Source organism: Paramormyrops kingsleyae, chromosome 15 (assembly GCF_048594095.1).
Source record: "Paramormyrops kingsleyae isolate MSU_618 chromosome 15, PKINGS_0.4, whole genome shotgun sequence".
Lineage (NCBI taxonomy): Eukaryota > Metazoa > Chordata > Actinopteri > Osteoglossiformes > Mormyridae > Paramormyrops > Paramormyrops kingsleyae.
In genome coordinates this window covers 20,937,586-20,950,387 of record NC_132811.1, presented here as the reverse complement: position 1 = coordinate 20,950,387, position 12,802 = coordinate 20,937,586, and the positions used below count along the sequence as shown (strand labels likewise).

The following is a 12,802-nucleotide window of genomic DNA, read 5'->3' as shown; positions in this document are numbered from 1 at the left end:
GCGAATTCCAAACTACTGTGTCGTCATTGTCATCGTACTTGAGGAGCCCCTGTCAGGCCAAACAGAGCAGGCGTACTCCAAACCGCTCTGCTGTCACTGTCGCCTTACACAAGGCGTGGCGTTGAGGCCAAATTTAGCAAGCGTACTCCATCACTGCAATCTTACTCAAGGCGCTACTTCCACAAAGCCCACCGTCAAAGTTTAGAAATGGTTAACATTCGAGTGACTGAGCAGTTCTGTAAACCGTGTTTTTATTGTCAGGATGTCATTATTTAATTACTCTTTCATCATTCCTAGTAGAACAATAAAAATTATTATGACACCAATGTACCTGAGAAACCCTTTTTTGGAGAAAGTGTTCTCATCTTCACCTGTGCCTGTAGCAAAATACCAGGCTGGGGTGATGATCTTCTGTGGTGATCCTTACAGGTGCTTTCTCTTTCGCTTGCATGAGGAGACTTGTTGGGGAGTCTTTTGCAACCACCATGGAAACATAAGATTGAGGCAAAGGTGGTGTATCTAGCTCTCACTGCCATTCTAGTCCCAAGTTTTGTATTTAATATCCCATGACACCTCAAAGTAAGTCATCCTGCTTGTCTGGTTTCTGGATCTCCGCCTCCCTAACTACTAGTTAGGAGCTCAAGATGATTGCCAGATTGCCAGCCAGATGATTGATGATGGATGGGAAAGTGGAAATGCCATGATCTGCCCCACTGACCCCTGAGCATTTATTTTTTAAATTCCCACAGCATCTTATATACAGTAGCAGTGATCTGAAGTGTGACGGCACCTTTGAGTTCAAAGGCACTGCAGAGAAGCAATCAACTTCGCCTACACCTCACACCGAAACAGGTCTGGCTGGTTCAGGAAAATCATTAAATGATCATATTCATTCTTAAAACAAAAAACATTTATATCCTCAACTTTGGTTGGCGTGAAAATGAAAAACAGTGAGAGCCCTATTTCCCCTCCTGTTCTGTTGCTCACCTGACTTTGTGAAATAGTATATACCGTTGGTGCATTTCAGTTCCCACCAGTGAATTCTTTGGCTACTAACCACCTGTGGCTGTATTATAGTTTTCTTTGGTTACACTGTGTCAGAAGTAATTGAAATACGAGGCCCCAAATTCAGTTCCTGACTTGTTTTGAAGCCTAAGAGTGTTGCGGGAGCAGTGAGGACATTTATTCTGATTTGTGACCACTTGTGGCAGCTGGGAATTTTACCACAGAACATCCTGCACAGGGAGGGTGTCGGTCTGGCCAAAGTGCGGACTGTCTTTTATTTAAATAAAATTCTGAACAGGCATGTTTGCTGCCGCTCTGTGGGTCCTTACCCTGCTTAATGTGTTGAGCGAACAAGAAAGGAAGGGATTGGCTGAACCTACGACCTGCTGACCTCAGCAGCTTGTGCAGACAAAGCTCCCCGAAGCGGGAAACAGGTCACGGTGTCCAAGCCGGGGGGCAGCCTGGTCAAGAAGGAGCCAAAATGGCCTCTGGAATGGGCATAAACCGCAGCCACTTTAACGCACTTCTGACTGAGGATACCACAGGGGTGAAATCGCAACCCTGGACTCCATGCCAACCACAGGGGGTGCTGCGTTCCCTCTTTCAGTCATTCTATCATTTAGTTGATGAAAGTCGCCCTCATTGGGCATTCAAGTTGTAAACCAGCTAACAGCAAGAACTCAGATGATGGAGTGCGGTTGGCTTAAATCTAACCACGATGCAGCATGATCGACTTAAACCACGGTCGGCTTTATTCTGACCATGATGGAGTGCGGTTGGCTTAAATCTAACCACGATGCAGCATGATCGACTTAAACCACGGTCGGCTTCATTCTGACCATGATGGAGTGCGGTCAGCTTTACTCTAACCACGATGCAGCATGATCGACGTAAACCACGGTCGGCTTCATTCTGACCATGATGGAGTGCGGTCAGCTTTACTCTAACCACGATGCAGCATGATCGACGTAAACCACGGTCGGCTTCATTCTGACCATGATGGAGGTCGGTCAGCTTTACTCTAACCACGATGCAGCATGATCGACTTAAACCACGGTCGGCTTCATTCTGACCATGATGGAGTGCGGTCAGCTTTACTCTAACCACGATGCAGCATGATCGACTTAAATCACGGTCGGCTTCATTCTGACCATGATGGAGTGCGGTCAGCTTTACTCTAACCACGATGCAGCATGATCGACGTAAACCACGGTCGGCTTTATTCTGACCATGATGGAGTGCGGTCAGCTTTACTCTAACCACGATGCAGCATGATCGACTTAAACCACGGTCGGCTTCATTCTGACCATGATGGAGTGCGGTCAGCTTTACTCTAACCACGATGCAGCATGATCGACTTAAATCACGGTCGGCTTCATTCTGACCATGATGGAGTGCGGTCAGCTTTACTCTAACCACGATGCAGCATGATCGACGTAAACCACGGTCGGCTTCATTCTGACCATGATGGAGTGCGGTCAGCTTTACTCTAACCACGATGCAGCATGATCGACTTAAACCACGGTCGGCTTTATTCTGACCATGATGGAGTGCGGTCAGCTTTACTCTAACCACGATGCAGCATGATCGACGTAAACCACGTTCGGCTTCATTCTGACCATGATGGAGTGCGGTCAGCTTTACTCTAACCACGATGCAGCATGATCGACGTAAACCACGGTCGGCTTCATTCTGACCATGATGGAGTGCGGTCAGCTTTACTCTAACCACGATGCAGCATGATCGACGTAAACCACGGTCGGCTTCATTCTGACCATGATGGAGTGCGGTCAGCTTTACTCTAACCACGATGCAGCATGATCGACTTAAACCACGGTCGGCTTTATTCTGACCATGATGAAGTGCGGTCAGCTTTACTCTGACCAAGTCAAACTCCCTCCTTGACTGCCACGAGACATGATCTCTTAGTTTTTTAAGGAATTATTTTTGGTTATCTCTTTATGGGAGCATTTCCTAATGTCTGGTTATCACAAACAAACAGTGCCTCCTATCTAACAATATTATATTTGTTAACAGCTGAATACATTAAGCAGATCTATATATGACAGCAGCATTTTTCAACGGACGTTATAAGTCTCTGTGTACCCCCTTTAATGGTGCTGCCCCCATTCCTAAACTCCTGCAGTTCAAGACTGGACAGAGTTCGAGTTTGCGGGTGTGTCGGGGTACTAATTATAGGCCCGATCTGCCCCATGTTCAATGTCACCATTGCTCTCCTTTGGGTTGAAGAATGCAGTCTGAACCGTTGTGTTTACAGCATGTGCCCAGGCGTGAAACCCCCCCCCCCCCCCAGTTTAAAATGCAGACCCGGCCTGCCAAGAATCTCCTCACAGCAATCACATGGCAGCTAAAGAGGATTTCCACCCGCAAACTTCACTTCTAAATATAACTACGCTAGAGATCACCTAAATACACACGGTGGGGGCTGTGCTGACGGGCTCGGGCCTGAGTGGCCTTTTCTGTCCACACGGCCCACCGCCGCGCTGCATGTCACTGCCTGGCCGTCTCCAGAAGTGAATATTCATTGTGTCCCATGCTGGCTTCAGTATATGTGTGTTTATTTTCCTCACCGCCGGACTTGCCCCTCTGTGGCTGTTCAGCTGTTAGGATGCCAGTGAATTTCTGACACCAAATTCTGCATAGAGACCTTGCAGACACCAGGGACCTGCCTCCTCCCCCCGCCCCCCCCAGAGTACCAACTTTTTGCTTTACCTGATCTAGAGGCACTGATGTGATGATTAATATGGGACACTGAGCAGGCTACACTGGCACGTCTCACTGGCTTCCTAACAAACTGCCACAGGTCCATTTCAGCACACTGGCGCCGCCCTGTTGTTGACAGATTAGAACTGTGTTCCCTAGCTGGTCCTGTGATGCATGATGCCTTGACAAGCCCTGGCCTGTGCCCTGGCACACATTATCTTCACGCAGTGGTTAAGTAGTTTTGTAGCAAGCACAGCAGATGATCTGCATACACGTCTAACTGGTACTGGTTGCAAAGGAGAAATGCTCCTGTTAAAAAAGGTGCGTGTGTGTTTGTGTGTGTCTGTGTGTAGGTGCATTTGTTTGTATGTGTGTGGGTTCCCACTGCACCCCCATCTCCCTCCACCCAGCCCATCTTCCTTTCCCCACCTCTGTGTGCAGAATGATGGAGGGCACGTGCACACCATGCTCTGGAGGAGAGCAGTAGGCATCTGTCACCCTACCTTTTTTCCTGCTGTCCTCCATCACTCTCTCTGGTCAGTGCCCCATCCCTGAGCTGCAACTGATCTCTGCACTGCCAGTAAGAGACTAAGTAATAGGCTGAGGACAAAGGCTGACCACACTCTCTGACCATGGGGGTAGGGTTAGTGATAAGTTAGGTTAGGTTAGATAAGGTTAGGTTAGGTTATAATCGGTGAGATGAATTACTATAGTCCCAATTAACTTCTTTCCATTCACATTGCAAGCTTAAAGAATGTTAAAAAAATATAATTACAGTTTTTAGCGCTCATTTTCAAATTTTAAAAAGGAGATTCAATTACACTGTTGTAAAATTCATTTTGAGTTTCTTCAAGTGATATCTAAAAGGTTGCATAACGCCAGAAACAAAAGCCTGCTCATCTAGCTGAATGGTTTGCATTGTCCATTATGGGAAAATCACTTACATCATGATCATTTTATGCACTTGGTTAATACAATCATTCTCTTCTGCAATATGAAGCATTTCACTGAAGGCTGGAGATGGAACGGCAATGGAATCCTTGTGTTGATATGATGATGCTCTGAGACAAGTAAAGCTTAATTATCCAACCAGTTAGCGAAAGTGAGGAATTTACAGGTAAATCCCAAGGTGCTTTACAGCCATTATCTAAGTACTTTATCCCAGTGCTTGTGTTCAATACAGTGATAGGATGAGCTGGAAGATCCCCTCGTCTCTAATCCTGTTTTTTGTAATGAGACGGGTTCAGTTCAGTGCTGGCTTTGCTTTGCATTTTGGCCATGTGAAGGTACTGAGAAGACCAGTAGATGTTTCAGAAAGAGGGATTCTGTGGTGTTTTTCTTCAATGAGAAAGAGCCGTTCGTGAGCCCAGCTGGACCGGTGCGGTCCTGTAAGCAGGGATGATATGAATGCCGATAGGAAGGTTCCCCTCCACTGCATATCATGCCTTCTGATGGGCCATTCTTCTTGCAGCCTGGGGAGGCCCCGTCGCCCCCCATGATCTGTGTGGTGATTTCCTCACGTGGCAGGCTGTGTGTCCAGATCTGATAAGTCACTCAAAACTAGGGGGACACCGCACCACTCTACGGCTGTTTGTCATCGCTGGTGCACTGCCCCCCCCACCCCCCAGCCTATTTCTATATGGAAATGTTTTCTAATTTAGCAGCCAGTTTGACATCGCTGATTATGGGAGACACGTCCCTGCCCATGGGACTGTAACCAACACCCCCAACACACTGCTCAGCCCTCCAGCCCCACCCACTGTTGCTTTATACATTTCTAACTTTAAAAAAAAAAAGATGCTGAAAAGCTCATCGTCTATCTGCTCTTTCTGTCTCTCTGCCCTTTCTGCCTCTCTGCCCTTTCTACCTCTCCGCTCTTTCTGCCTCCCTGCCCTTTCTGCCTCTCTGCCCTTTCTGCCTCTCCACTCGTTCTGCCTTTCTGCTCATTCTGTCTCGCTCCCCATCCTGTCTGTCTCTCCTCCACCTCCCCTGTGTCACTGAGCACACATGCTCTACGCTCCATGCCAGTGGCTCTTCTTTCCTCTTTTTCTGGTCTTTATTTTACTCAGACTCAATGGACCCTGTTCCTCTGTCTCTCCTGCCCTCTTCTGTTCCTCTCCTCTGCTTCCTTTCTGTTCCTTTCGTCTAAAAACTGCCAGATAAAGGAGTTACCCACGCATTTTCTTCTTGTATGTGGATACACATTTTCTGTTGCTTTCTCATCTCATCTCTGTACGCTAGTTGTCTGCCTCAGGAAAGTGGCTTTTTGTTTTTCTTCAGGTTTTTGCTTTGTTTGGGGTGAAATGGGGGGCAGGGGTGGAGGGGGGGGGGTGAGTGTTTTCAACATACCAGGCTGCTCTCATGGCAATGGTATGGAGGGCGATACAAAGGTACTCTGCTACAGTGCCTCCCATAGGCTGGAGGGAGGCAATGGGGACAGAGGGGTTTTTGTAAACAGATAGATACAGCGTGGAAAGATTGGGGCTGGATCAGGCCCCTCACTGGTCAAAGTGTTTTTTAGAAAGCCACTCGAGCTTTGTATGGACGCTGGGTTTCTCAGTGGAAGCTCCGCCCTGCCCCTTCATGCTATCTGCTCTCCCTCCCTGGGGTCTGTCTGCCTCAGCGCTTCCTCAGTTTGTTAAAATCCCCCCACTGTGGTCTCCCATGTCCCAAAGTGTCCCCACTTTTTCAGGATACCTTTTTGCATTTTCTGATCCACTGGTCCAATAGGGAATTGCACTCAGTAGGCTGGTTACTCTACGGAACTTTCTACTTGGGTTTCCGGGTGATGAGTGGAACATGGTAACGTTACCTGAGTGTGTTTGAGCTGACTCTCCTGGGTGGAAAATGAATGCGATTGAAAGAACCTCAGTGGCCATTCGGGAGGAACCGGGTATCTTGGTGTTATGTACAGTACTGCCTCGGGCAGCTCCATCCACCCCCTTTAACAGCTGAACGATGGCATTTTATGTAAAGTACAGTATGACACAGCTATCCAGTATAATTTCCTCTGTCCCTCCAATCCCACCAAATCCCCTCCTCTATTTGTGCAGCTGTTAGTCTATTAATGGCATCCATTCTAGCAGTAACTGAAAAAAGGCCAGTCCAAATGGTACAGAAAGGAAATAGAACACTAACTAGCACCTGATCCCAAATGTACAGCACAGCACCGCTTAAGAACCCACATATCTAAGTGGTTTTCATTGAGGATTTCCTGTATTTCCGCAGATCATTTATGAGATGCACTTTACGCCATATTCCTTGTCATCTGTCTATATTGAAAATCTGATCTGTGTTGTTTTTGGAGAAGACTGAACTTGTTTGTAATGGTGCCTACGATTCTTTAAAAGTATTTATTTTGGGTTTCAAAGTAGCTACTTAATTATTTTGTGTTGGGTCTGACCTTTGAGCCGTTGGAAGCAGGCCTGAGAATTGGGGGAGAAAACTATGGATTCCCATGGAAAGATCACATTCTGAACACCTTCGGGATTTGGAGACGCAATGTGTCCTCTGGGTTTGTGTCACCCTGTCACCTTCTAACCCTAGAGCATAGTGACTGGTCTTCAAAGTCAACCATGTTTGTTTTTTTTTCTAAATCTATGGTTGAAAGTTGAAGGTCCTGAGGCTGACTCGTCTCCCCCAACCACTACCACACGAACGTAAAAGTTCCCCTTCTTGAGAGCTTTCAGGATTTTGGGTGGTTAAGGAAAGTGCTTTTTTTTTTTTGTTTGTAGCCACAAGCTTAATCAGAGATTTCTCTGTTTGTCTGCCCTGGGGAAGCTGATGCAGCACGTTTGCCAGCATGTTAGACAGGTAGATCACTTTTTCTGTGTGACTTGGCAAAAATATGCAATTCAATCATTAATATAAGATTCCAAAACACAATATTAAAGTGGACGAGAAGATGATCCTGAACGATGAAGAGTAAAATAGTGATCTATCGTTTTTCTAAATATCTGGACAGAAATCTCATTACTCCTGTTTTCATTGCATACTGCTGAGGGATAATCGTTATGCAGATGTTACCTCCAGAGATTCATTCAATGCTCAGTTGAACAAACCAAAAATGCTAAACAAAATAATCAGTAATCCGTGGTGTGAGAATGACAGTGTCCTGAAATCCCAGCCCGCCCCGGACTGGCAGGTAGGTGGGTGGCGCCCCCCCCGAGGCCTGACGCTCTTCCTGTTGTCTGTTTGCACAGTCACCTTTCCCTTCTTCATGCTCCACAAGTCGAGCGTCCAGCCCTATCAGAGGGGCTTCTACTGTGATGACGGCAGCATCCGCTTCTCCTATAAGAAAAGCACCGTCTCCTCGTCGGTGCTGCTAGCCGTTGGCCTCATTCTGCCCATCACCTCTGTAAGTCGGTTACAGCACGGTGCTGCCTGGGGGCTCGCCGGGGCAGTGGAGGGGCATGGGGGTGGTGCTAGTTAGGCTAGTTAGCTTAGTTAGCTTTGCCCACTTTCTCATGGCAAGGAATGACAGAAGCATAGACCACGCCCACCCAGAGCCCCGTCCGCCCCCTTGCCACGCCCCCAGGCAGCCCCACGCTGCACCTAAGTCTGAGTGTCCTCCTCACTGACTTTGAACCCTTCTCTTTTTGTCTTGTCTCTCTACTTCCTGTCGACCTCGCTGTAGCCGGCCTGCCTTTCCTGGTTATCGAAACGAGCGCTGTCGAGCCCTACCGGCGCGGCTTTTACTGCAGCGACGAGTCCATCAAGCTCCCGCTCAAAGACGGAGACACCATAAGCGATGCTGTGCTTACCGCTGCTGGCATTCTTATTACCGTCTTTTCTGTAAGTCTTTTTTTCTTTTCAACGAAATCAATGTTGGCACCACCACCACCCCCACCCTCTGTGGAATTTAAAAGCACTGACAGGTACAAATAGGAGAAGATACTCTCTGCAGGCCGAGTGTGTTGCTCGTGCCCTTTGTGTAGAGTTGGAAATTATGAGCTTTTAGAGTCCCTTCTTAGCGATCCCTCCTTATGGTCCATTCTTAGTGTCCCTCCATAGAGTCCCTTCTTAGCAATCCCTCCTTAGGGTCCCTCCATAGAGTCCCTTCTTAGCAATCCCTCCTTAGGGTCCCTCCATAGGGTCCCTTCTTAGGGTCCCTTCTTAGGGTCCCTCCTTAGCGATCCCTCCCTAGGCTCTCTCCTTACGGTCCATCCTAAGAGTCCCTCCTTAGCGATCCCTCCTTAGCGTCCCTCCTCAGCGTTCCTCCTTAGTTATCCCTCTCTTCTTGGCTTCAATATGGGCTTCCTCTGTCCCTCTGCTTTTCTCCGTCACCTCCCCGTGGTGTCGGCGCTGTGCGTGTCGCTGCCCTGCAAATCCCCTTCGCATAGCAACGATAAATAATTCCATCCCAGAGAGCCAAAGCTGCCTCGCTGCCTCCAGAAAGCCTCCAGCTACTCGCTGATGGGGTCTCTGAGACCCACTCGTCAGATTCTGGACTAAGTTTCAGTGAAAGTGCCATTGAGAGAAAACCAGGGGCTGAGCCAGCAGGGAGGAGGAAGCCCCCCCAGTAGGGCCATTATGCCGGTCCCCCAGTATGTATGGGAATGAAACATTCTTGGATGGTGCATAGTTTCCTGATAAATCCGCGGAACATTCTAGAGCCAGGCTTCCCAGCGTTGCTGGCCCTCAGGCTACGGAATCTCATAGCTGTCGGTGTCTGTTGGTGGGGAGCAATTTCGGGTGTTATGTAGCAAATTGTGTTGTGAGCGATTCCTGGAATTAGAACCACTTGGGAAGATAGAGTTCAGGCATATGTTATCACGGGGAAGGTGTGGGGTGTCCATTTTGGGAGTTATGTTTGTCACATGTAGCAGTTTTAAACATAGTCCACATAGTTCAGATTACATCTGACCTAAACTTTTATGCAGCATTGGAGGCTTTGGGCTTGAGTAACCAGCTGGTGGCGCTCTCAACATCACCGGTGCAAAACTGAGGACTTTTTACATCCAGAGGTTTATGGACTAGATACAGGACACAACAGGCCACCACTAATAACAGAATCAATATTTGTTTATTCAGCTTTTTGCGACCCATTATTACTACTGGCCATTTTAGTTGTGCTGGAATTGTTGTTGGAGATGTTAAAGATGGATAAGATCCTGTAGAAACTCAGTTAGGTTATTTGTAAGTCAACTGAGAGGATGTGGAGGACAGCGATGTGTTTTTGGGTGCCTGTCAGGTCCCCGGGATGACTCCTGATTGATGTGTCTGATCAGCACGTCCCTGCGTGACCACTGCTTGGCCTCCATCTCCCCTGCTGGAACAGTGCATTTCAGTATTTCTGTCATGGCCCTGCCAAGCCTGGGCCATGCCGCTCACTTTTATTAGATTACTCACTCCTGGTTACATATAATTATTAATGCTGGAGGGTACTCACACAGCAGGCAGCTATTTATGTGCTTTAAGTTCAATGCCAGTTTACTTTGTTTTAAACTTTACTAAGCTTTTATGGTTCTGTTTGTCTGTAGAAATAAAACCACCGCTAATGGCTAATTTAGCACTAAACTTTCCCCTTCATCCCAACATCATTCCATAAGTCATTCGTCTAACACAAAGAGTGGCTGGCAGTGTTTGCTAGGAAAAGAATCTGGTGTACGTGTGAGACGATGGGCTCCTGAAAAATGCTTTAGCAACGTACCAGCAACGTTTACATTCTGCTACGCTAACAATCGTTTGTCCAGGCAAGGCAGGCCATGCTGACATTCTTCTCCGCCATCTCTCACCACACTCCTCCTCTGCCACGTTCACCCCTGCGTGTCTATGCATGTGTGTGACCAGTGTGCAACCTGACAGTGACTCAAACTCTGTGCTGCTATAAAAATATGCAAAGTCTAGCGATGTCAACACTCGCAGCATCCGTTCAACTACTGCCCTGACTTGAAGAAACTGACAGATAGAAAAGCAGCAGAATTTGCGTCACTGGGGGATTGTGCAAAGCGTGATTACCTGAGACGCGTTTCCTCCTGCGCAGATAATCATAGGTGAATGCTACAGGATCCACTACCTGAGCCAAGGCTCCAGATCCTTCATCGGCAACCCCTACGTCTCAGCTCTTTATAAACAAGTGGGCTTCTTCATTTTTGGCTGCGCCGTCAGCCAATCATTCACCGATATCGCCAAGGTGTCCGTGGGCCGAATGCGCCCCCACTTCCTGGCTGTGTGTGACCCCGATTTCAGCCTCATCAACTGCTCTGTGGGATACGTCGTGGATTACAAGTGCCGAGGCCAGGAGAGCAGGGTCCAAGAGGCAAGGTATGCAGGAAAAAGCTCACCGTGATCTGATTGGCCTGATTAACTCTACTGATTAACTCTACTGATTAAATCATAATTAGACTGGTAGTTAGTAGTCATACTGGAATGAAATCCTAATAAAATTTAATCTTCACTTTCCTCACAGTGGTTGCACAAAAAAAAACGAATTTCATATTGCTCATGTTTTATGTTGTTTTTATAGATGTCGTGATTATCCTAGCGTTTACAGTGTGATTTATCTTGTGTGCTGTCATATCCCACAGGAAGTCCTTCTTCTCAGGCCACGCCTCCTTCTCCATGTTCGCCATGCTGTACCTGGTGGTGAGTAAACAGTCTTCCTGTGTGTGTGTCCCGTGTGCGTTGGTTGGAGGAGCACGGCTTGGAGCGTTTTCACACAACAATGCTTTCATTCCTCAGGGGCTCCAGCTGTTGTAGCTTTGGGCTAAGCTGTTAACTTGGAGTGGTCCAGTAAAGTGGTCATAAATGTAATATAGAGGCAGTGCCCAGGTTAGGAACGACATCCGTTCTCTAAGGGCGTTTTTCCACCACACCAGGTACCATACTTTTGGTACTTTGAGAAAGTACCAAAAGTACAGTACTTCAAGGTGCCGAATGACATCACAACTCGAGGCAGGGTATTTTGTACTGAAATCAAAAAATGGTTGTAGTGTATAATACGGCTGGTGATGTTCAATATTAATACCAACATCACATCCTTGCTGTTTAAATCACTTTAAGACGGAGTTTGTGAGAAATTGACTAACTCCTTTTTTGTTTTATAAATACCTCAAATTTATTACAAAAAAATCATTATATATATTTATAACAAAATCATATTGCTAGGACAGCATGCTATATGCCTGCTGTATTAGTATATTCGACAAAATGCTTTTTAATTTCTCGCCATGCCAACTGCATTTTTTGTTGTATATGTTTTTGTGACCAAATTGCATTTTTTGTACGGCATTTATCATTGTTTTCTGAATTTGCAACTGTTTTCAAGGTGGTGTTTGTATTATGTTTAGAGGCAGGCTATTTGCATAACCAATCGGCAAAGAAAGCCTTTCAAATCCCACCCCAAAGTACCAAAGAAGTACCCCAGCTGGTTTGGCACTTTCCGTATTGGAACTTTTGGTACTGGTACTCAACCAGAAGTCAATGGAAGAGTGAAAGTACCGTAAAAGTATGGTACTTGGTGCGGTGGAAAACTGCCCTTAGCCTGTTTTTAAGTCACATTTGTAGGTAAGTCAGAATAATAATACAGTACACAATAATAATAATTATATAGTAATAATAAAAGTAATTACATACGGTACTGTACTGTACCTCAAGTCGATGAACCACCAAAGCTGCCCAATGTTTTCACCAGCATCACAAAGTTATTACGAACCATTGTATTTAACCCAAATTTTTAATACAACAGGCTTTGTCAATCTCATAAGTATGAGCTTTCTGTAAGATGGATGTTCTTAACCTGGGGATTGTAATATATAATATAATATAATATAATCTTGAGAAACTTTACTACCTCTGTTCTTTGGGAAAGAAATGCTGTACTTTTTGAAGCTAGACATAGCAGGTTTGTGTCAGGTGAGATACTGAACTTGTTGCTTATTAATGTCTTTATGGTATTGATATTGAAGTGGTGCAGAGAGACCTACCTGCTGCAACAGGTAGTGTATGTGTGCTTCAGCGGGCTGACTGTCGGCTCAGCAGAGACAGAAGGGCCCTGGAAGGGGTTGGTTAGCGTTAGTCACTGGGATGAATGTGGTTCCCTTCATGCTGAATGAGCTGTGCCATCAGGGCA

The 12,802-nt window shown here is 46.6% G+C and overlaps 1 protein-coding gene across 2 annotated transcripts in view; it reads left to right on the top strand.

The window, feature by feature from the left end:
- Positions 1-12,802, top strand: part of LOC111834893 (phospholipid phosphatase 3-like) — a 30,153-nt gene that overhangs the window by 5,670 nt on the left and 11,681 nt on the right. The window contains exons 2-4 of one of the 2 annotated variants that reach the window (XM_023794708.2): positions 7,932-8,086; positions 10,715-10,995; positions 11,259-11,316. In XM_023794708.2, coding sequence (XP_023650476.2) covers positions 7,932-8,086; positions 10,715-10,995; positions 11,259-11,316 — 494 coding nt within the window. Of the gene's footprint in view, positions 1-7,931; positions 8,087-8,365; positions 8,524-10,714; positions 10,996-11,258; positions 11,317-12,802 lie in introns of both variants that reach the window. The other variant, XM_023794707.2, reaches the window with a different exon arrangement.